Source organism: Rhinopithecus roxellana, chromosome 1 (assembly GCF_007565055.1).
Source record: "Rhinopithecus roxellana isolate Shanxi Qingling chromosome 1, ASM756505v1, whole genome shotgun sequence".
In the NCBI taxonomy this organism is placed as follows: Eukaryota; Metazoa; Chordata; class Mammalia; order Primates; family Cercopithecidae; genus Rhinopithecus; species Rhinopithecus roxellana.
In genome coordinates this window covers 132294661-132320381 of record NC_044549.1, presented here as the reverse complement: position 1 = coordinate 132320381, position 25721 = coordinate 132294661, and the positions used below count along the sequence as shown (strand labels likewise).

The 25721-nt window shown below is 35.6% G+C and overlaps 1 protein-coding gene across 3 annotated transcripts in view; it reads left to right on the top strand.

The window, feature by feature from the left end:
• The window catches only part of ATP11B (ATPase phospholipid transporting 11B (putative)), a 134798-nt gene that overhangs the window by 80292 nt on the left and 28785 nt on the right, over window positions 1-25721 (top strand). For all 3 annotated transcript variants that reach the window (XM_030931667.1, XM_030931662.1, XM_030931674.1), the window contains 8 exons: window positions 444-625; window positions 1887-2090; window positions 7547-7700; window positions 8928-9030; window positions 12066-12211; window positions 13272-13331; window positions 14902-15029; window positions 16711-16849. In XM_030931667.1, the coding sequence (XP_030787527.1) occupies window positions 444-625; window positions 1887-2090; window positions 7547-7700; window positions 8928-9030; window positions 12066-12211; window positions 13272-13331; window positions 14902-15029; window positions 16711-16849 (1116 nt within the window). The remainder of the gene's footprint in view (window positions 1-443; window positions 626-1886; window positions 2091-7546; window positions 7701-8927; window positions 9031-12065; window positions 12212-13271; window positions 13332-14901; window positions 15030-16710; window positions 16850-25721) is intronic.

Here is a 25721-nt window from a genome sequence, read left to right as displayed (position 1 = left end):
AGGTTCACGCCATTCTCCTGCCTCAGCCTCCTGAGTAGCTGGGACTACAGGTGCCCACCACCATGCCCGGCTAATTTTTTGTATTTTTAGTGGAGACGGGGTTTCACCATGTTAGCCAGGATGGTCTCGATCTCCTGACCTCATGATCCGCCCACCTTGGCCTCCCAAAGTGCTGGGATTACAGGCGTGAGCCACTGCGCCCCGTCTATTTTCAGCAACTTTTTAAGAAAACATCAGAAGTTGAAAGATGTATATGTGTCCCATAACTCAGATCAGTAGGGCTTTGTGACACTATTTATTTCCTGTCACTAGGTGATGGTACTTTTTAAATGATTTGTGATTGACTTTTGGTACTTGGTCCTCAGTGTATTTTGATAGTGACTTCTTGATTTTCTGTTAGTTGTTTGTGTTCAATTTTTGTCTTTAATTTTTGTTTGTTTCAGAAAGGGCTAAGAACTCTGTGTATAGCATATAGAAAATTTACATCAAAAGAGTATGAGGAAGTAGATAAACGCATATTTGAAGCCAGGACTGCCTTGCAGCAGCGGGAAGAGAAATTAGCAGATGTTTTCCAGTTCATAGAGAAAGACCTGATATTACTTGGAGCCACAGCAGTAGAAGACAGGTAAGTATCAGATAAGTAAACAATATTATTTTTCTCTCATAAGAATTTTTGTAACCAAGTGTTCTAATATGTGGCATAAATTCTCTTTACTAACATCCTATGATAAATTAATATATTTAAGATCAAAATAGAGAACTAAAGCCTTAATTTTTCCCAGTCAGTATGTACAATTTTTGTTCTAGCCAGATATCTGAAATAGATGAAAGAACCAGCTCTCTATAGTTTTTTCTTATAGGCTTGAATCTTTAGAATACTCCTCAGCGTGTCATGCAAACACTTGAAGCACCTGCTTAATTCTCCAACCTTCCCTTCTACCACTGTCTCCTTCTGCTTTATGTTTCAGCAATACCAAACTGTCTCTGCATGCCATCTGTAGCTAAAACTATTCTGTTTTGTGCCTATGTTGGCCTTCTGCCTGGGTGATTCTTCCCTTCACCATCCCTCTGTGACTACCTATTCATAAAGTATAGCTTAGATATTAGTTCCACTCCAGTAAGACCTTTCCTGACACCTAAGAGGATTAAAAATTCTCTTCTTTGTGAAGTCTCATTGTAGGTAGTTCTGTTGTTGTCTTTGTGGCACTATATTTTAATTATTTGTTTAAAGACTTCTCCTCTGTTAACCTGTGAAATCCTTGAAGTCCATTTATTCTTTGTCTTTGTTCCCAGCACCTATCTCAATGTCTGTTTCACAGTTTCTTAAATTTAGCTGAATTCTGAGATTAAATTCTGCAGATTAAGTCTGTTGTTATGTTTGCCTCCACCACCTAGACCTAAGGGTGTTTGCATATTTTTAAAATCTAGGTTTTCATTTACTTTTTGGTTGTCCTTACAAGGTTTCTGAGACTCACCTAAAGTTAGCTAGACCTTTATTTTCTACAGTCTGATTTTTGAACTATATGAGTGGTTTGAGTTTTTTTTAAATCAAAATAAAAAGAGAAAAATCTTCTTTTTTGAAATGTAAGACTTCCTAATAAAACAGGAGTTTATGAAGAGCACATAGTTTCATCCTATAAATAGCAACTTTGAAGATACATTCTTAATATATGAAATTGTAGATTTGAATTGGTTGATTTTGTGTTAACCAATCACCAATCTGTTTATTCATGTTTCTTAATGAGAGGAAATTCCAGGTATATTGCTATGTGATGTAGTAACATGCATAGGTCAAGGAGTTTAGAATTATCCTTAAATATACTGTGTAGTTTAGCTTAAAATACAGTCATAAAAGTATTCTCTACTACTAATTTGTTTCTTTTCAGACTACAAGATAAAGTTCGAGAAACTATTGAAGCATTGAGAATGGCTGGTATCAAAGTATGGGTACTTACTGGAGATAAACATGAAACAGCTGTTAGTGTGAGTTTATCATGTGGCCATTTTCATAGAACCATGAACATCCTTGAACTTATAAACCAGAAATCAGACAGCGAATGTGCTGAACAATTGAGGCAGCTTGCCAGAAGGTAAGAATGTAGGTACCTGTATCGTACCTTTCAGGGGTTAGCAAACTGTGGTTTCCTGGGCCCGATGATATAGCCCACTGTCTCTGCCTGTTTTTTACAGCCTGTTAGCTAAAAGTAGTTTTTACATTTTGTGATAGATAAATAGAAATCCAAAGAATAATAATATTTCATGAAGTGAAAAGTATATGAAATTCAAATTCCAGTGTCTATAAAGTTTGATTGGAACACAATCACTTTCATTTGTTTACATATTATCAACGAGTACTTTTACATTACAGCACCAGAATTGAGTAGTTGCAGCAGAGACTTTACAAAATACTTCTCTTCAACTTCACACTGCTGTTTGATACGCTGCAAATCACAGTGAGATACATATAATGTGATAGTGTTTGTAGTGCCATGCATAGCACCATATCGCGACATTTTACCATTTTTTATTGTCAGTATAGGCTATCATGTCAAAACAAGAAAAGAAAAGTGGACTTTTAACATTACACTTTTTTTTAAAATCACCGTGGATAGGGGATTATTTTATTTTTGAATTAGATGGCAAAGCATTGTTTATTATGCATTGATATGTTAGCTGTGCTACCTGTTTGAAAAGACATTTTCAAAGATGAATTATAAATCTCATTACATACAGTTCTATCATATTGAAATGTAAAAATCTCGTTACAGATGGGCATTAACAGATGAACATTTGCAATGTTAACTTTGAACCCCAGTTAAACAAAATATTATCCCTTGCCCAAAAGAAATATTTTCATTCTTCTCATTAGTAAACCTCTCTTATTTAAAAAATTATACTCAATGATTGCTACATTCTTAGTGAAAATTTTGTTGAGATTTTTTCCTCTCATTCGATAACTACCTATATCCTCAATTTTGCCTCTTGGCCCACAAAACCTAAAATTGAAATATTTACTCTCTGGCCCATAACGGGAAACATTTGCCAACCCCTGATCTAGTTTGCATGACCAAACTGGGAAATTAAGCTGCATTTTACTGTTCAAGATTATTTCATAAGAATTTATACTCTAAATTCTATCTTTTTTGTAAATCCATGCTTTATGGGCATATCAAAGTTTTGCCGCATATGGGGGCAAGTGATGCCCCATTTAACACAGTCTGATTTTTCACAGTAAACTAGGGAGGGCTTCATTTGAGTCTCAGGGCTGTTTGCATGTAAGTGTGTTAGGTCTCCTGCAGGTTTCTGTTGTTTGCTGTCTTGTGATACTAATCCAGAAAAATAAACACAGAGACAATACCGTAGTTGTTAATATACATTCAGTGTTTTATATTTATATTTTTTATGCAGGCATTTATGTGATACCAAAGTCTGGATTTCATCTTTTTAAAACCTATTTAAGAGACATTTTTAAAAGACCATACAGAGTTATTTTGTTGTTGTTGTTTGTTTGTTCGTTTGTTTTCTGAGACAGAGTTTCACTCTTGTTGCCCAAGCTGGAGTGCAGTGGTGCACTGGGTTCACCACAACCTTCGCCTTCAGGGTTCAAGTGATTCTCCTGACTCAGCCTCCTGAGTAGCTGGGATTACAGGCATGCATCACCATGCCTGGCTAATTTTGTATTTTTAGTAGAGACGGAGTTTCTCCATGTTGGTCAGGCTGGTCTCAAACACCTGACCTCAGGTGATCTGCCTGCCTCGGCCTCCCAAAGTGCTAGGATTATAGGTTATATTATATACAGGCCGCCCCTGGCCTGTGTAGGGCCTTTTTAAAATATGTCTTAAATAGGGTCACACTGGATCTTTGAGTGCAAAAAGACAATTGATTTAGCTAATTATACTACAATTTGGGGACAGTGTCAGCAACATTGTGGCTGTTGAAACATTTAAATACTGCAATATCATGAACTCCCTAAAACACAGAAATTAATTGCTTAGAATCATTTACTTTATATATGCCTTTTTAAATATTTTTTTCTGGCTGGGCACAGTGGCTCATGCCTGTAATCCCAATACCCTGGGAGGCTGAGGTGGATCGCTTGAGCCCAGGAGTTTGAGATCAGCCTGGTCAATATAACAAGACCCTGTCCCCACAAAAAATTTAAAAATTATCCAGGTGTGGTGGCGTGTAGTCCCAGTTACTCTGGAAGCTGAGGCAAGAGGATCACTTGAGTCTAGAAGTTCAAGGCTACAGTGAACTGTGCTCTCGCCTAAAAAATAAAAATAATTTTTAAAAAATTTTTCTAATTGTAAAAATAATAAATGTCTACTTAAAAAATGCTGAAAATTGTAAAGCTTATGCAGTGGTTAGTAACATAATACAGTCATCAGAAGATTATTATTTGTAATTTAGGCTATTTAAGTCTTCTGTGTTTAGGTGGTTTTAACAAATATGCTAATCATTAGTATTTGTTTTCTTTTTTGTACAAAAGCTGTCTTATAAAACGAAGACTATACTCTTAAAATGAATTTTAGGCTTGCCATCTTAGTCTGTTTGTGCTGCTGTAACAAAATACCTGAGACTAGGTAATTTATAAAGAACAGAAATTTATTTCTCACAATTCTGGAGGCTGGGAAGTTGAAGATCAAGGCACCAGCAAGTTGTATAGTGAGGGCTGCTCCCTGTTCCAAAATAGCACCTTATTGCTGCATCCTTCTGAAGGGAGGATTGCTGTGTCCCCACATGGTGGAAGGGATGAAAGGCAAGAGAGGGCAAATCTCTGAAACCTCTTTTATCAGGGCATTAATCCCTTCATGAAGGGAAAGCCACTATGACTTAATCGCTTCCCAAAAGGCCCCGCTTCATAACAATGGGGGTTAACTCTCCCCGTTAATTTTGGAAGGGATATGACATTCAAACCATAGCGCTTGCTATGTGAAGTTTATGTTATATTTTAGAGATACCTTTTGATGGAATACATTTTATGAGATAACCATAAAAGTCAATAGACCCATTCATTCAGACTTTCAGGAAGTATCTATTCTAAAAATCTTGATAATCTTCTGTCACACAAAGAATTTCGTACCTTTGAAAACTTTAGTATATATATCCATTCCTTCACAAAGATATATTGTCACCTGTCTAGGTATTTGGAACAGAGACATAAGGTGTGTTGTTTACGCCCTGGATACTTACAGTGTGTAGAGAAAACAGAAAAGTAAATACACTGTCATAGTCCTATCCCTACAGAACTGTATCTGAGGCAAGAACAGAAGCTCTGGGAGGACAGAAGAGAGAAGCCTAGCCTAGACCAGGGGTACCAGGGAGAGCTCTGAACAACCAATGACTGTGTTGCCTCCTGTGGGGCCAGATGTTCACTGGACAGAGAGTGACACAAAGAAGCAAAGGGGAGGCTGGACACAGTGGCTCATAATCCTGATTTACAGGCACAGTGGCCAATAATCCCAGCACTTTGGGAGGCCAAGCCAGGCAGATCACTTGAGTCTAGAAGTTCAAGACCAGCCTGGGCAACATAGTGAAACCCCATCTCTACAAACAGTACAAAAATTAGACGTGTGTGGTGACACATACCTGTAGTCCCAGCTTCTTGGGAGGCTGAGGTGGGAGGATGGATTGAATCAGGGAGGTTAAGGCTGTAGTGAGTTGTGATCACACCACTGCGCTCCAGCCTGGGTGACTGAGTTGCTGTGTCAGAAAAAGAAAGGCAGCAAAGGGGGCAGTGCATGCAGATTCTCAGAGCTGAGAGAGAGGAGGGCATATTCAAGGAAATAATTAGAAAGTATGGCCAGGGAGTCGTATAGGTGGGACAGGGTATGAAGAGTAGTGATGCATGAGGGCTATAGAGATGAGTAAATGCTACCTATGTGCCAGAGATGGAGGTGCTTTTCCATATTTCTTAAATATTATTCCATGGATTGTAAGATCATAATGTGATTCATGAAGCCTGTCCAGAGGAAAACCTAATTGCATGTGCCTTGGAAACTTTTCCTAGGAAAATAATCTCTGTCCCACTCTTGACTGCTAGCATTTCTGAGGCCTGTTGCTCAGGTAGTGCTTTGAACAGGCTGAAGACATTGGAGTTAGCACAAGTTGCCAAATAAAGTTTGGCCAATAGGGAAGAAAAGTAGTCTATATAGGTGTTGATTTCAGATATTGGAGAATTAGTAATAATGAGAAAAATACATTTTATAAAACTTTATGGTATAAAGTGAATTGCTTACCACTTATAGCTATAGTACAACACAACAGTAATTAGGCATACTATGAAAGACTTTGCTTTAACTTATGAAAGTTTCTTATTATAAGACTAAAATCTATCAATGTATATTTAGCTTTTATACCTTGTGCTCATTTAATAGTCTTCCCACTTCTTATTTTTAATTAGAGGGATAGTTCTCAGCAGAGTCTGCTATTCTGTGAACTTTCGGTGCTTTTCTGTGGTGTATATAGCACAGTGCTGCACTGAGTACTGGCTTTCAACAACATAAAGGAGCTTACATCAAAATGTAAATCTAGGTATACTTCCTTCATCAAGAAAGTGTTATTACCAAAGAATTGCAGGGGGAAGCAGTTTAATAAAATAGTGTGCTTAGTGATTTTGTTGATTTACATTCTGGTGTAGGCTCCGTATCTCTTCCTGGCAACAAATAGTTTGCCCGCCTTCCAGCAGTGAGACTGTACTTGGAGTAGCATATGCCCACATGTGAGGTGTTATCCATCTTCTACCACAGTAATATCTGGCATTACAATCCATCATCGGTTTCCTATTGCGAGACAGTACTCTTCCTTCATTCTTTTCTTTGCTTGTTACGCGTGTGGTGAATCTTGCTCATGGGTTTTCCTGAACATCCTTGATTTCATATAGTTTTTTTTTATTTTAATTAGGATTTGCTGAATGTTAAAATAATGGTTTGATTTTTGTAAGACTTTTCATACAATTTGGGAGAATATCCTCAGATTATGTATTACAATTCACATTTTAGAAAATATAATTACTGTATCTATATCAGTTCGTTGTAAAATTGAATATTAGGCGGGGCACAGTGGCTCACACCTGTAATCCCAGCACTTTGAGAGGCTGAGACAGGCGGATCGCTTGAGGTCAGGAGTTTGAGACCAGCCTGGGCAACATGGTGAAACCGCATCTCTACTAAAATAACAAAAATTAGCCAGTCATGGTGGCTCGTGCCTATAGTCCCAGATAGGAAGCTGAAGTGAGAGAATCGCTTAAGCCCAGGAGGTCAGGGCTGCAGTGAGCTGCTATACTCCAGCCTGGGTGACAGAGCAAGACCCCGTTTCAAAAAAAAAGAAAAATTGAATATTATCTGTTTTACTCATTAGTGACTCAATTCTGCTTAATTTTAAACTTAAGGTAATAAAACAGTTTGTTTCCTGACATAACAGTCTTGTAACAGTAAAGGCTGTGGGTAAAAGATCCATCTTTCAGTAAGAATGTGTTGTTCTATATGAGTGTAAATAATACGGTTTCAAAGTACCTTACAGAGAATATAATTATTTTCTCTTTTAGAATTACAGAGGATCATGTGATTCAGCATGGGCTGGTAGTGGATGGGACCAGCCTATCTCTTGCACTCAGGGAGCATGAAAAATTATTTATGGAAGTTTGCAGAAATTGTTCAGCTGTATTATGCTGTCGTATGGCTCCACTGCAGAAAGCAAAAGTATGTATATGTGTTATAAAAAGTCCCTTAAAGCTGTTTAGATATAAACATATTATTTAAAGTTAATGCCTTACATAGTTCCATTTGGTGGTGTGCAATATATAAATTTTGCCAAGAGTCAATCACATATTGTAAATTTTAACCATGCACATCAGACTTCTGGAATTCTCAGAGTGAGTTTCAACTATTCATAGTGACCGAGAAAACCTGTGATGAGTAGCAGTTTGTGATCTTGCAGAAATTAAACTGTGATAACTAATGTTTCCCAAGTTAGCTACTTAGCAAGTGAAGGAGCCTAGGAGACATCAATTACTTGCACCTTTAGATGGTTCTGTTGATCTCCGTTTATTCTTGCATTCTCGTGAAGTGATAATTCTCTGTTACTTTTGGCCGTAAAGTGATAAATAGAGCTTTAGTGTAAAAAGTTGAAAAGCCAATTAACTTGTAATATAAAGCTTATGTATAGGAAATATTTAAATTTTAGCTACCTATGTGATTCAAGTGAAAGCCTATATAAACATTTTTTTTAATTCTAAATTTGGAATTTGAGGTCTTAGACTATTTTTCACAAATATCCTTTGCAATGCACATCTGAATACTGATTATTTCCCATATAGGTCTAATAAATTAGACATCCAATTTTTTGGGCTTCATGGAATTTTGTTACAGTGCCGATATTATGACAATTCATGTACCCCAGTCTGTGGAGACTAAAACTGGAGACCAAACAGAGCAAATACCCAGGTTCTTTATAAAAGTACATTTAAGAATTCCAAAGAAACATTTCTTTTGAGTTCATTGAATTTAATCTTGATTGATTTTTTAAATTCTTAAAATTTTATTACAAGAGGAAACAATTATCTTCTTTCATATCAAATGAATAAATAATTTCTTAAAAAAATTTGCCTAACAGTTCAATTAAGTGCAGTCTTTTTTTACACTATTATTAAGCCTTCTAAGTATTTAAGCTATATTTAAAAGATTCTTGTTTCTCATCATAAAATCCAAAGATAATTCTGTTTTTGTTATAACATTTCTGAAAGACATTTCTAAAAGCTTAATGGAGACACCCTCAAAAAAATGAACCTCAATGCATATTATTGTCTAATATAAAATTAAATATTTATTTCATTAGTGTTCTTACTAGAGTCATTTCAGATAAATGATTATATAAATGCAAGAAAATTGAAATTGTGTCATAAATAACTAATTCATTATGTCTTTCAGGTAATAAGACTAATAAAAATATCACCTGAGAAACCTATAACACTGGCTGTTGGTGATGGTGCTAATGACGTAAGCATGATACAAGAAGCCCATGTTGGCATAGGTGATTGATTTTTCCTGAAAAGTTTTTCCTGAACTTTTAAAGTTGGTAGTGTTACTTGGTGGTTTTGAATTTTCTTTTTGTAGATTAAAGTGCGGTATCAAATTTGTGAATGAAAACTAAATGCAACATGGTAATAATATAGCACAGTGTGCCCCATCAGAAACTTACTATAATTAAGCCCACTGGTTAGTATATTTTCATTCCATTTTAGTTTCAGATTTTAAAGGAAATAAATACCACATTAGTGAATTTTATCTTTGCCAATTCTTTTTCATAATAAAAGTAGCTTTATTTTTACATGCCATTTTGTACCTTTTAAAGTACTTCACATGTTATTTTATCCTTTTTAAATTCTAAATTTGTGATTTACATAGTTGCACTTACAGTTCGTGTTTTAGAATCTTACTGTTAACTCCGTTTATTTATGATTCTAAAGATCCTACAGTCCTTTTTAAAGATAATTATAAAGACAGGAAATTGTACCAAACTGCAATAAAAATATAAAATTTCAAGTAGTTTTCTCATTTTAATAATCTTTATCCTTATTCTTTTCTATTTTTGCCTAAAACTTTTATTAGATTCAGACTGCTAGTATCATTTCATTATAGTTAATTTATTAATCCTTTCCTTTTTAGCCATATAATCTTATTGTAGAAATACAGAGCAAAATGAAAAGTATGGGCACGGTATTTTTTATGGAAGGATAAAATTTGAGAGTTAAGCTAATTCTTGTTCTGGAATAGTCTCTATAATGTGCTGAATGGGTAGTTATCAGGTCTGATATTTTCTGTGTGCCTCTCAAATCAACTCCTTCCTCTTTCAGATAATTAACTCTTCATTTTGAAAACTTAATTTTCCTTCTAGTTTGCATACCGTTATTTTCCATAAATCTTCGTAGTAATTTGATGATAACTTCCTATACCATACATTTAAAGCCATAAAAAAACTGCAGTATTTATAACAGTTTGATTCTGTAATGGTAACAGGCAGACCAGTGACTAGAATACATTCAAGCATCTGGAAGTTTAGAATATAACAAAGGAGATATTTCATATAAGTAGGAAAACAAATTATTTAGTAAAAAAATAAATGGATAAAACTGATTAGTGATTGGAAAAAAAAGAAAAGTTGAGTCTCTTTCTATTACTTATGACAAAACAAATTCAAGATGGATTAGGATTTAAATAACTTACAAAGACCCTAAAAAGTAATAGAAGAAAATTTAATGAATAATTCTGTTATTTGAGGTGTGGAAGAATCTTTTGAGGACAGCACCAAAGCAAGGAACTATAGTTAACTATAGGGAAAAGATCATGCAGAGGTAAAAGCTCCCAAAACAAATTTTAAAAACAAAGGACAAACTAGTAAAGAATATTTGGAAAATAGGTGACAAAGTTTTAATAATCCTGGTCTGCAGAGTATTAACAAATTAATGAGAATAAGAAAAACATTCCAGTAGAAATAATGCGGAAGCATGTGAGCAATCAATTGTCACAAAAGGAGAAATCTAAAAAGAATACTAAATGTATGAAAAAAAATGTTTAGTTTCTCTAACATTCCAAGGAATGGAAGTTAAAATTTCCTATCAGATTGGCATCCATTATAAACCTTGATAAACCTGGAGTTGGTAAAGGTATAGATTAACAAATGGTCTTATACAATGTTCGTGGGAGCATAAATTGGTATGCCCTGCATTATTATTCAAAACAAAATTTTAAATGTATGCCTATTGACATTGCAATTATGCATGCAGGAATTTCTTGTAGGAAAAAAAATTGAGCGTGTTGATAAAGATACACATTACAAGTATACATTTTAAGCAGTGTCTGTAGTCTGTTAAGCAACAAAAGCAAGTTGTAAAACAATCCTTTTTTTTATTTGGTATAGAGCTTTGCTCTTATTTCCCAGGCTGGAGTGCAATAGCCCGATCTCGGCTCACGGCAACCTCCATCTCCTGTATTCAAGCGATTCTCCGGCCTCAGCCTCCTAAATAGCTGGGATTACAGGTGCCCGCCACCATGCCCAACTAATTTTTGTATTTTTAGTAGGGATGGGGTTTCACCATTTTGGCCAGGCTTGTCTTGAACTCCTGACCTCAGGTGATCCACCTGCCTTGGCCTCCCAAAGGGCTGGGATCCTACAGACTTGAGCCACCCCCGCCAGCCTGAGCCACTGTGCCCAGCCTGAGCCACATTTTTATAGATGTTTTTGTATGTATAAAATACATACACACACAGACATGAAATAAGCAGAAAGAAAATTTCTAAAAGAATGCAGACTAAAAACAGGGGTTTTCTCTAGGGATTATGAATACAGTTTTTTTTTTTCATTGCTTATACATTTTGGAACACTTTCATCCTTTTGTGACAAAAGTTTTAGTTTTGAAAAATAATTTTTAAAAGTTGCTTCTAGATTGAAAAATACAAACTTGGCAATGACTCTTCTTCTCTTTTGAAACCTTAAGGAATATTGTAACCATTAAAAAAGTATTCATCTTTGTCAGATAAAATGATGCACTGATTTCAAATGATATTGTACATTTTTAAAAATTTATTTTAAGTTCACATTTTCCTTTTAAAAAGCACACTTTGACTTATTCATGAAAGTGTTAAGCATGCTTATTTTGCTAATCTCAAATGACTCAATTTGAATATTTTTTATATTCATTGAAAATAGTGAAGTTAAGTATTTTACAGCATTCTGTCCATCAGAAGTCTCTTACCCAGTACTTGTGCTAATTAGTGTAATATTGATGTTCCTGCTAAATCCTTAACTTTCACTATTACTTTTTATATTGTATTTTATCTTTTTATATTCTAATTCTTTGGAAATTGGTGTTATGTGTCTGATAAATATCGTAGCTTTATGTTAATTACATATTCAAGTAGAACAACCTTTTGGACATCTGTTGTATATTAGGATTTAAAGTTCCTAAGTGCATGTTCACCTAATATAAATAAGATATTTGCAGATTTATCATGAAAATTACACTTACCAGTTATCAGTGAACACATCTTTTGTCCCTTTTATTATAGGAATCATGGGTAAAGAAGGAAGACAGGCTGCAAGAAACAGTGACTATGCAATAGCCAGATTTAAATTCCTCTCCAAATTGCTTTTTGTTCATGGTCATTTTTATTATATTAGAATAGCTACCCTTGTACAGTATTTTTTTTATAAGGTGAGTTTCATGTATTTAGAACCAATTATTGATACAGTAATATGAAGTTTCAATTTAAGGAATGTTATAACTGTATACATTTTTCTTTAAAATGGTTTCAATAAGTACAAATAACAGTATTTTATCATGAATCTATTCTATACTGACAGAAAGCATATCAGTGGTTGCCTGTGTCCCACGGGTTCCGTGCAAATTGGAACACAGTACATTTGATATCTTTAAAGTTATTTTGTCCTGAACCAGCAATAAGTTTTAACACCAATATAATGGTCTCAAGTAGAGGTTTTTAGCCTTTTTTATGCCATGAATGACCCTTTAGTAGTCTAGTGAAATGTGTGAGCTCCTCAATATAGAGCTTTTATGTGCATAAAGTAAAATACATAGGGTTACAAAGAAACAAATTATGTTGAAATACTGTCCTATCTTTGGGTCCTTTTGTATAAGGTGGGAGTCTGTAGAACCCACATTAAGAGCCCCTGTTACCGATATATTTAATAACACCAGAGTGTACTAGGTTGCATATATTTCTATAATTGATAGCTACAATCCAGTGATAGATCACATGTAGATTGCATATTGCTATAAGATGATGATGGCAGTTTTTTTCTAACTTATTTTTCTAGCTTTTACTTGTAATATGAGTATATTGAGATGGGAAGAAGTTTTGGTAGTTTGATTTATTGTGTGTTTTAAACATTTTTGTGTTGTAAAGATATCATAGCCCTAAAGTTTAAGTAAATCTTACTTATTGTACTATTATGAAAAGTATTGAGTAATAGTTTGAAGGTTGTAAATTCAAAATTATAGTATTGCTTGGCAATGAGAGGAGTCAAGGGTTTTTTCATTCTGATATCTGCACTGTTGCTTAGAATGGTTTTAGACATTTTTTGATAAAATGGGAATCCTGCATTCGTGTTATATATAGACAAGTCCTTATCCTTTACTTTTACCGTACCAACTGAGATTGTTTTTGGATACTTTAAAGCCATTGTTTTTATTTTTTATTTTGTCTTGTAGACCTAAATATTTTAATTATTTTCCATTTAATCTTGTTTTTCAGAATGTGTGCTTTATCACACCCCAGTTTTTGTATCAGTTCTACTGTTTGTTTTCTCAGCAAGTAAGTAAATAGAAACTTGTGTTTTGTGTTTTGTCCTTTTAGAGTAAGGTATTTATGTTCAGACTTTGATAGATGTTTGAAGAGACTTTTTTCATTTTTCTTAGTCCTGCAGGGAACCAGACAAAACTGTTTAGTATATTTAACCAGCATAATATTCATAATATTTATTTATTCTGGTTTTCAGTTTGAGGTAAGTGTTAATACCAAAATATAATTCTGGATGCTTTTAAAAATAGATAATAACCCTTAACAGCTTATGAGAGAATTTTGATAACTTATTTGTGATATTCCTGTAAAATCGAAATCAAGCCAGGCCAGAAAACTTGCGAGGTTCACCTCATTTTTGTTTTTGGTTCGAAATGTCTTAGATTTGGAAGGAGCAATAGTGATTTAGTCCAGGGATGACATACAGGTTTTACCTCAGAAGCTCCCTTTAAATAATTGATGGGGCACCTAGAGTATATTGAAAAGGTTTCTAAAGCTGCAGGCTCAGAGGGAAAATGTAATTTGTTAGCAGTAGTTGTAATGGGCACAGGGTAGGTCTTTGTTTGCATGCATGTCCCATATTTACCAGTCCTGATCTACTTTGTTTTAATTTCTAGAAAAGAAAAATGAAATCCACAGAAATTAAGTAACTTGCCTTGCTAACTTATTGACTGAACCATGACTTTGACCTACTGCTTCTGACTAATGTGGCAGGCACCCTTTTCACATACCATACTATACATCTCAAATTGATCAAGACATTAGTTCTAATTTATTGAAAAAAACAAGAGCTTTATTATCTTAGGTTTTTCATGAGTTTTTCCTTTCTTAATTGCTGTTTTATTCTGTTTACAACCTGTAACTCTAAATTCCAAATATTTGTTTGGGCATTGATTACCAGTAAAAGTTTGTTTACCTGAATGAACTAAAGAATGTGGTAAGACAATATGACAAGGAAAACTGACCTATTTTGATTAGGTTTTCTGGAGAGTTTATAGTGTAATTTGGGAGGCAGTGTTAATAACAATAAAAACAATATGTAAAGCATAAGCAAAGTGCTAAGTGATTAGTACCAACAGTGGTACCTGTGACTGTTTAGAGGAGCAGGATATTAAGGACTTAAGCCATCGTGCAGAGTTTCATGGAAGAAGATAGTCTTGTTCAGTGCCTTAAAGGAAGGGTAGGATGTAGAAAGGGAGACAAAGCCATGAAAGGTAAACTATATGTGTTGCATGTGGAACAAGTAGTAAGATGCCTGGAATACATGGAGAAGAATTATATAAAATTACTTCACAGTGATCAAATTGTGGCGAATCTTGAAATGTTGATCTAACTCACTGTAATTCCAGAAGCACCTGACATAGCAAAATATTCCAGTTCTGACAAAGAGTATCAACCTGGGAACATTATATATTTATGTCAATATTAAAAACAAATTAGAATTATTTAATTGGAGTTACTAAAATGGATTTTAGTATAAATTTTTAAAACTTTAATTTTGTTTTTAATATGCATAGTTGTGATATATACATAATAGTAATGCGTAATTCAGAATCTCAACATTCCTACCAATTTCTCTTTCTAGACGTTGTATGATGGCGTGTACCTGACTTTATACAATATTTGTTTTACTTCCCTACCTATTCTGATATATAGTCTTTTGGAACAGCATGTAGACCCTCATGTGTTACAAAATAAGCCCACTCTCTATCGGTAGGTATTTTCTGGTATTAAATGGCCTTCTCAGTTTTTTTAAGTAAAAAATAAGCAGATTTATTTATGTCTTGGTGATTAATGCTTTCCTAAGGAAAGTTCTTCAGTTGTCGTATGATTTACAGTTGTTGAATATCAGAGAAAAAAGGTTCTTTCAAAGACAAAATTTGAATTAATTTTTCCAGTGTTTTTTAAGAATGAGCACTTTCGTCCTGGGAATGCACCGGGCAGTTGTGTAATTTGCACTTACTGTCGCAACCAGTAATATTCTATTTCATGTGCACAAAAGAAGTTATTCATAATTGATAATCTCTAGAATTCCTAAAAGTTAGTGTTTTTTCTACTCTTAGCAAAATTTATGTAATAATTAGTGCAAAATCCAGAGGTGAGGATATTAATTCCCACCCCAGATTCTCTGCTTTATTCCTGCTTCCCCAGAACCAAGTAATCACAGAGATGTGACTGGGACCTGTTCCTCAGTACCAGCTATGGTATTCGCCATAAGCTATTACAGAGGTAGCTATTGAAGTACCACTTATAGAGGCATCTCATTATCTAGATTTGGATTAATTGACTTTGATTCCTCAGGTTATCTAGGACAGGGCTTGACCTAAGATTGGCATAGATTGTTCTTCCCATAATAGCTATTATTAGAAGGGAAGTTAGGAGCATCAGTGCTGAACCTAACTCAGATAACCTCTCTAAAAAGAGACCATTATGGCAGAGTGACTGAATGTTAACCGAAGAATATAATAACAGATAAATCAACTTTTCAAAATTAAAGTGAAGTATTATGCCTATATCATAATTCTTTTTTTCTTTTTTGAGACAGGATCTTGCTTTGTCATCCAGGCTGGAGTGCAGTAGCAAGATCGTAGCTCACTGCAGCCTCAGTCTCCCAGGCTCAAGCAATCCTCCCGTCTTAACCTCTGGAGTAACTGGGATTACAGGCACACATCACCATGCCTGGCTAATTTTTTAAAATTTTTATTTATTTATTTTAGTAGAGACAAGGTTTTGCTGTGTTGCCCAGGCTGGTCTCAAACTCCTAGTCTCAGGTGACCCTCCTGCCTTGGCCTCCCGAAGTGTTGGGATTACAGGCATGAGCCACCATGCCCAGCCTATCATACTTCTTTTTTTTTTTTTCCTTTTGAGACGGAGTCTCGCTCTGTCGCTAGGCTGAGTGCAGTGGCGTGATCTGGGCTCACTGCAACCTCTGCCTCCCGAGTTGAAGCGAGTCTCCTGCCTCAGCCTCCCAAGTAGCTGAGACTACAGGTGCGTGCCACCACTCCCAACTAATTTTTGTATTTTTTGTAGAGATGGGATTTCACCATGTTGGCCAGGATGGTCTTGATCTCTTAAACCTCGTGGTCTGCCTGCCTTGACCTCCCAAAGTCCTGGGATTACAGGCGTGAGCCATTGTGCCAAGTCTTCATATCTCTTTATCAAATGAAGAGATGTATTTGAATATATTATGTGAACTAGAAGCTATTAAACAGATGTATGATATTATAAGTAGTGGTTTGTAAATTTGTATTTACTTACTCTTTGTGCTAATATTTTCAAACAATTTTAAATTTAAAATACCTTGTTTTTTAATTATCAAATTATAATAATTGTTTAGTAGGCAAATAATAAATGATCCCTAATGTGTTTCTTTTTCTCTTCTTCTTTTTAACAGAGACATTAGTAAAAACCGCCTCTTAAGTATTAAAACATTTCTTTATTGGACCATCCTGGGTTTCAGTCATGCCTTTATTTTCTTTTTCGGCTCCTATTTGCTAATAGGGAAAGATACATCTCTGCTTGGAAATGGCCAGGTAAAGTATATAGTTTTTTTAAAGAATGTTTGTTAATATTTCATGGGTTTTTTATAACTTTTGTCATAAAGTAAAATTTAAATTATAGAACTTCAAGTATTAAAATGCAAATATAAAAATACTTAAATTTTGGGGGTTAAATAATAAAGTTTCATACAAATGAAAATTGACAGGCAATACAGTGTAATCTCAAAATGAAACTCAAGTTACTAGACAATTTTACTATTCAAAAATTAGCTCACACAGGGGATATGTTATTGCCCCTGCATGCTGTTCACCTTAGTATTGTGTTTTATTGATAGCTGCCATTTATTTGGTACTTACTTTTGTGCTAAGTACTTTATATGCTCCATCTCCATTAGCCCTCCCAATAATCTTATTAGGGAGGTGGTATTACTCCCATTTTTCAGATGAGAAATGAGGACTTAGTGTTTGCTTTTAATTGCATTGTTGTTTGCCTAGGAAATGCTACCATACTTTTCATTGCACACTCACAATTCTCAATAGATGTCATAACTTAGTATTTAATTTGGCCACTTTTCTGAAGTATGCAATTAGGGAAGAGTGCATTTTCGACAGTACACTGTTACACTGTGTTCTCATTGGAGTGCTCATGTTGAGAGACTCTTGGGAGAGCTAGACCTCTCTTCCAAGGCTTAGCTAAATGGATTAGGAAGAAAAGAAATGACAGCAGTTGTAGGGACTCTGGTGGACTGGAAATGATTGTCACTTTTAGTTTCCCTTTTCCATTCCCACCACTTAAGTGTTGCAAAATATGTTTGGAGATACAGACATACAGAATTTGAAATTGGAACACTATAAAGTTTTACCTGCTCAACAGATCTTTATTGAAGACCAGCTATTCCCAAGTACTATACTAGGCTCTGGTAAGTAACTTGGTCATGGAGCTTAGAATCTTGAAAAGGATACAGAAAATGACCAAGTAAACTAATAACAAAATACACCGGTGTAGTAAAGGAAATGGGTTTCAAATGTAGAGGCCTTAACTGTGCAAAATCCCTTTATATTGTAGAATAGGGACATAAATATAATTGCCAGTTCACTTTTGAGGACATATTTAGACTGATGGGGATGAAAATATGAATCTTGTAGCATAAAGCTTACAGCACTTCCCAAATAATAACTACTTTTTGTTGAGTTTTTTTCTCTATGCCTGGTACATTATGTGCATTTGCTCTAACTCTGTATGAGAAAAATATCACTGTTAATTTTACATGTTAGAAAATTAACCTCAGAGAGGTTAAGAAACTTGCCTAAGTTCACACAGTAAGCAAATTACAGTAATAGAATTCAGACTCAGATCTATGTGACTTTAAAACCTACATGCTTAGTCATGATTCTCAATTCTTTTGAGAAACAACTGTTAACCTGGTGCCCTTCTGCACAGTCTTACCATCAGTGCAATTGCCATCAAATATATAGACATATGAATGAGTATGCACACTTCCACCTTAAATAGTGGGGTGAAAACCAGAGAAAATTAAGACGGGAGGAGAGTTAAGAAGAAGGAAATTTGGATCTTCATCATTGGATGAAAAGGACATTAAAGATATCTTGTATTGCTAGTCACTACTTTTTTTAATTTTTAAAAGTAATAGGTGCCCATTGTGATAAGTTTGAAGTTTGTAGGAAAAAGTATAAAGAAAATAAATCACCTGGTGGCCCTCTACCCAGATCTTATTGCGTTTATTATTTTTACATATTTGTTTCAATTCTTCCTTTATGCTATTTTCATTAACCTCATAATTTGTATCCCTTCTTAACATTGTAGCCTAAGTGATTTCGTATGTTATTAAAAATGCTTCAAGAACATTTTTCATGATTACATAATACTGTATTACATTGTCATAATTTAAGTATTCCCTTAATTTGAGAATTTGTTTCTAATTTTTAGTAACTTTTTAAAATAAAATCTTGAACATTCTTTATGCAAAAGATAAAACCTTAGTGAAGGATAAATTGTTATTGGCCATGAGTATGAAAGCTTTTTTCTCTTTACTGTCTATTGAAATTAATCTGCCACTCCCTACCCCCAATACTAGGTATAGTAATAAAGAAGCACACATTAGAGTCAGAATTGGATTCATATCCTGGCATCTGTAGCTATCGTTTGAGTGATTTGGGATGAGTTAACCTCTCTCAGACTCAGTTTTCTCACCTGTAAAAAGGCACATAGTCCTCACCTTATAGATTTGCTGTGAGGATTAAATGACATATTATTTGTAGAGCATTAAGCATAGTGGCTAGCATATAGAAGTATTCACTACATCTTAGCAGTGTTCGTTGTTATTTTTACTATCAAATCATTATATTGAAAGATCCTGTCCTACTCAATACCACCTGGTCTAATTCTCCCAGAAACTCTCTCTTAACTGTGAAAATCACCTTGCTGTCTCTCAGAATGCACCATGCTACTCTCTAATTCTAAGACATTGCTTATGTGCCCTCTCTAGAATGCTCATGCTTCCTTTTCCCAAAGACTCTCTCACCACCACCTGTTCTTCACAGTTGAGCCCACAGACCCCTTTCCTTTTGGTCCAGCTCCCTCTTATGTGTCCCTGTGCTAAAAATCCTTTTAGACATCTATCTAGACCGCGTCTCATTGCTCAGCACTGAGTATGTTGGATGCTTCCTGTTTTCTAAATATTGTTATAGCATGAGGTATCAGTAAACAATTGAGGGCCTAGAGCAGACAAAGTTACTAGAGGGAAGTGCTGAGAGGAGTGACTAGAGGCAAAGATGAAGTCATTGCAAACAAGTGATCCTGGGAGAAGAGCAGGAGGAAGAGTTGCAATAGTTTGGGTTTAAGGGCAGAATGATTCAGAGAAACTTAAGACTTTATCCCATTTTTTTTTTTTTGTATTAGGTTATAGCAATTTTATATTAATTAATTTTCAACAAATACTTTTGAAGTATTCACTAGTTCTTAATTTCAGTTTAGCTTAGGAAAGAACTAGTCATTCTTCATGTATTTATCTCACATCTTTTTAACAGGCCCTTCTTTCCCTTAGTGAAGTATAAGTCTTGATCAATTTTCTCTAAGAAGGCTCTTTACCTTCAGAGCACTATAAAAAAGATACTCCTTTACTATCACTCCTTAATGAGTTGTCAGAGAACAAAAATATGTTAATAAGAAGGCTGAACTAGTGACTAATTTTTAGCTTTGTTTTTCTTCCTAAATAGTAGAAGAGTTAAAATCTCACGGCTGGGCGTGGCAGCTCATGCCTGTAATCTCAGTACTTTGGGAGGCCAAGGCGGGCAGATCACCTGAGGTCGGGAGTTCAAGACCAGCCTGACCAACATGGAGAAACCCCGTCTCTCCTAAAAATACAAAATTAGCCGGAAGTGGTGACACATGCCTGTAATCCCAGCTACTAGGGAGGCTGAGGCAGAAGAATCACTTGAACCTGGGAGGCGGAGGTTGCTGTGAGCCGAGATCAGGCCACTGCACTCCATCCTGGGCAAAAAGAGCAAAACTCCGTCTCAAAAGAAAAAAAAAAATTCTCACATAAAATTGCCTAGCCCTTATCTAAGCTTAAAGTAGTCACAGTATTTAAATATAAGTATTAGTTAAAAAGTGGGACTTGTCTTAACAATACAGTAGTATCATCTTACCATGGACATTTGTCAAGAAGTCATAGATTAGTAATTCATTGAATATATTGAGTAATCTTTTCATTTTATTTTTTAAAGTTAAAAATAAGCTTAAGACTTTTCTTGTTTGTTTAGTTTTTTATTTATTTATTTATTTATTTACATGATTAAGTTCTTTAGTGGTGATTTCTGAGATTTTGGTGCACCCATCACCCAAGCAGTGTACATTGTACCCAGTGTGTAGTATTTTATTCCTTACCCCCTCCCACCCTTTTCCCCGAGCCCCGAAAGTTCATTGTCTCATTCATATGCCTTTGCGTCCCCATAGCTTAGCTTCCACTTACGAGTGAGAACACAAGATGTTTGGTTTTCTATTCCTGAGTTACTTCACTTAGAATAATGGTCTCCAGGGCCGGGCGCGGTGGCTCAAGCCTGTAATCCCAGCACTTTGGGAGGCCGAGGCGGGTGGATCACGAGGTCAGGAGATCGAGACCCTCCTGGCTAACACGGTGAAACCCCGTCTCTACTAAAAATACAAAAAACTAGCCGGGCGCGGTGGCGGGCGCCTGTAGTCCCAGCTACTCGGAGGCTGAGGCGGGAGAATGGCGGGAACCCGGGAGGCGGAGCTTGCAGTGAGCCGAGATCGCGCCACTGCACTCCAGCCTGGGCGACACAGCGAGACTCCGTCTCAAAAAAAAAAAAAAGAATAATGGTCTCCAGTTCCATCCAGATTCCTGCGAATGCCGTGATTTCATTCCTTTTATGGCTGAGTAGTATTCCATGGTATATACGTATACCATATTTTCTTTATCCACTCCTTAACCAATGGCCAGTTGGGCTGGTTCCCTATTTTTGCAGTTGCAAATTGTGCTGCTATAAACATGGGTATGCAAGTATCTTTTTTGTATAATGACTTCTTTTCCTCTGGGTAGATAGAGGGCGTGGGATTGCTGGATGAAATGGTAGTTCTACTTTCAGTTCTTTAAGGAATCTCCACACTTTTTTCCATAGTGGTTATACTAATTTATATTCCCACCAACAGTGTAAAAGTGTTCCCTTTTCACCATGTCCACACCAACATCTATTATTTTTCTATTTTTTTATTATGACCATTCTTGCAGGAGTAAGGTGGTATCACATTGTGGTTTTGATTTGGATTTCCCAGATAGTGATGTTGAGCATTTTCTCATGTTCCTTGGTCATTTGTATATCTTCTTTTGAGAATTGTCCATTCATGTCCTTAGGCCCCTTTTTGATGAGATTGTCTTTTTCTTGCTGATCCTTTTGAGTTGCCTGTAGATTCTGGATATTAGTCCTTTGTCAGAAGTATAGATTGCGAAGATTTTCTCCCACTCTGTGCTTGTCTGTTTACTCTGCTGATTATTTCTTTAGCAGTGCAGAAGCTTTTTAGGTTAATTAAGTCCCATCTATTTTTCTTTGTTTTTGTGAGTCTAAGACTTTAAATTCTGTCTGTAATCTGGGTCAACTTTTTTGTAATTGTTTTTAAACAGGGCTTCATAGAATACCATAGGTTTATGTTTGATAGTGGTAGATTTTTACTGTCCTGCTACCTTAAGTTTTTAAGTAAATTTACCGTTAAAGAAATGTACAATCGTCATTTCTTACAATTTTGAAAAAGGTAAAATTATGTTATAAAATACTTACAAGAGATTTTGATGTAACTTTAAAAATTTTAAGTCCCTCCAAAATATACCATTTAGAAAAACTTAAATCATTTTTAAAACAGCTTTATTAAGGTATAATTGACATATAATAAACTACACATATTTAAAATGTACAATTTGATAGTTCTTTTTACCATCTTCACCATTTTTAAATGTACAGTTCAGTAGTGTTAAGAATATTCACAGTGTTGTGCAGCAGCTCTCCAGAACTGTTTCATCTTGCAAAACTTAAACTCTAATAACTTCTCAATTTTTTTTCTCCCCCAACCAACCCCTGGCAACCACCATTCTATTTATCTGTTTCTATGAACTTTGACTACCTATGAAATCATTTTTTAAAAAACCTAAGTAATTGTTACAGCTGTTTTAGAACTCTTAGGTTTTTACCAGAAAACCTCACATGCTATTAAAAAAAATAAAGCTAAATAATTTGGAGGTCAATACCAATGAAACATGTTTATTAAATATACTGTAAATGAGAGGGGTAACTAAGGACTGTTTCTTTTTTTTTTTTTTTTTTGAAGAATGTATCTTTTCTTTTGTTGACCCCTACAGAATAAGTCATCTTAGTATATAACTTACTTACTCTAACAATGTTGCTGTTGTACAAAATATTTTTGGAAGTAGCTTAAGTTGTCTTTCTGTGATCTTAGTAAGGAAACTTCCTCAGGAAAGAAGCTATTTAGAATTATAAAAAAGATACTAATTAAGATATTATAGATAAGAAAGTGATGGGGAAAGGTGAGAGAAACAATTCAGGTTAAGAGAGTTCACCACCAGTTAGAAGAGACTTCTACAGAATGCAATGGAAAAAGCCTCATGGCTGCCTTAAGAGTATATTAAATGAGTAAGAATATTACAATTAAGAAACAAGAAGGAGGGAATTGTCATATGGTGAGAGCGGAAAACTAGGTTGATATAGGAAAGAAAATACCAGAATAGTTCAGAGGTAGCTGAGTTCCCATCGTAGTATTTCATGTCATTGTTTCCCTGGCTTCAGGAGAAAAAGACAGTAAAGACAAAAAGAATTTTAACTTAGGGACCCAAACACTAAATCTATTCCATTTCTTCTCAACTACGAATTGTTCTTTAAAATGAAATCCTGCCCAAATAAGAGGTTTCTTTTGTTTTGTCTCTTTTACTAAAGTGTACAGGAGTTCAAAGGAAAGCATCTATTATTAATGATTTTTCTTCTCTTTATGGAAGTGTACCCAGTTTGAGAAATTTAAAGAATTAAAATTCAAAAAATATAGGATTGGGAGAAAAAGTAGAAAGCTATCAAAGTATGTAAATTCCACTTTGGGCTGGGCACAGTAGCTCATGCCTGTAATCCCAGCACTTTGGGAAGCTGAGGTAGAAGGATCACTTGATCCCAGCCTGGGCAACATAGCAAGATCCCATCTCTGATTTTTTTAAAAATCCAATTTGACTTCTCCAGTAGAGATTTTGATTGTCAGACCATCAGCACCATTCCAAAAAAAAATCATATACTATATCACATTAAAAATTAAATGGAAAACAAAGGATTAAGGAAGAGAATGTAATTCTTCACCCCTTCATTATCTTCTAGACCATTAAGCATTTAAACCAGATTCGCTGGGGTAAATAATTAGCAATACAAGGTAGACTGAGGAGATGAAACTTCAGGTTGTAATTTTGAAAGAAAAATAAACCTTTGTGTAGTATTTACTACTATTTTCTCTTGAATCTTTAATGATTTCTCTCCTTATTTCCTATCCTTAATTTTTTTTCATACTATACATTATCATCAACTGTTGAAACCTGATCAAATGGTAAGAGCTCTGTTAAGACAAGAAATACATACTATTTTGTATCTGTATTCCACAGAGAATGCTGTATCCTTTATTTCAATTCAAATGATTTACTGTGGTTACCAGTCAGGTCACTCAAGAATGCATATAACTTAATTCCTAGAGGTAGATACAGATTTTTTAATAAAAGGTTATATGGTAAAAAAGATCTTTGTCTAGTTCTTTATAGAATTCCCCTATATATTCATCTATTCATGAGACAAAAATTTAAGCACTAACAGTATTCCAGGCACTTTATTAAGTATTAGATATAGCTGTACCTTAGAAGAGAACAGAAAACGTTATCTTGCTTCTTACGGTGTCATCCAAATGTCCCTACAGAGGCAAAATCACCCACACTTGAGACCCACCACTCTAAATGGAGCAGTGGCCTAGGACATAGTTCCAGGCCATCAGATCTTCATCAGTGCACTGGGTACACTCATTCTTCTCATCTAAGAAGTGATCTAGAAACCAAGCAGAGTGGGAAAGAAAGTATTTTGAGCATCTGTCTCTTCTGAACAGGGACAGATCCAGGTTTAGTAGAATCTAAACATTTTCACAGGCCCTCTTTAGGAAAAAAATTTTAAAAAACATACAACTATGAACTTAAGTATATATGCAGATGACTGAGTGACAAATATATCTCATTTATCCCAAACCAAATGTAAGCTCATCTTTTTTTTTTTTTTTTTTGAGATGGAGTTTTGCTCTATTGCCCAGGCTGGAGTGCAATGGCACTATCTCAGCTCACCGCAACTTGTGCCTCCCAGGTTCAAGTGATTCTCCTGCCTCAGCCTCCCCAGTAGCTGGGATTGCAGGCATGGGCCACCATGCCTTGCTAATTTTGTATTTTTAGTAGAGACAGGGTTTCTCCATGTTGGTAAGGCTGGTCACAAACTCGTAACCTCAGGTGATCCTCCCTCCTCCGCCTCCAAGTGCTGGGATTCCAGGTGTGAGCCACCGCGTCCAGCCTCTAAGCTCATCTTTAGCCAAATCTACAAAATGCCCTTTGCCACTCACATTATCACCTACCAGCTCAAGGGCAAATCAGAATGGAAAGAGACAGCAGTCGTAACCAGTTGATTACAGTTGAAATACATTACTTTGTATAATTTTACCCACAAAAAGCTATGGGAATGCTTTTGTATAGGTTCTTCTAGGGCCTTGAATGGGGCCTATGCAAGAGGAAGCCCTAAATTCTCCTCTAAGGAAAATACCATGTAACATGCCCCAGTCTAGGACCAGTAAAACCAGATACTGAAGGATAGACATGTCCTTACCACTTCCAGTCCCAGGTTCCCTGGTTGCATCAAAGTATCTCTCCCAGCTGGGCACAGTGGCTGATACCTATAGTCCTAGCATGTTGGGAGGCCGAAGCAGGTGGATCTCTTGAGCCCAGGAGTCCAAGATCAGCCTGGGCAACATAGTGAAAGCCTGTCTCTATAAAAAATACAAAAAAAAACTAGCTAAGTGTGATAGTGTGCACCTCTAGTCCCAGCCACTTGGGAGGCTGAGGTAGGAGGATTGCTTGAGCCCAGGAGGTGGAGGTTGCAGTGAGCCAAGATCATGTCACTGCACTCCAGCCAGGGCGACAGATCAAGACTCTGACTCAAAAAAAAAAAAAAAGTATCTGTGTCCATACCCGTGAAAGAGGAGAATGACACTCCTCCTCAGAGAGCTAAGTTGAGACCCACTGATCATCAGTATTTCTGGGTCATTTCTAGAGATGATAAAAGCAGACAGATAAACACAGGTTCA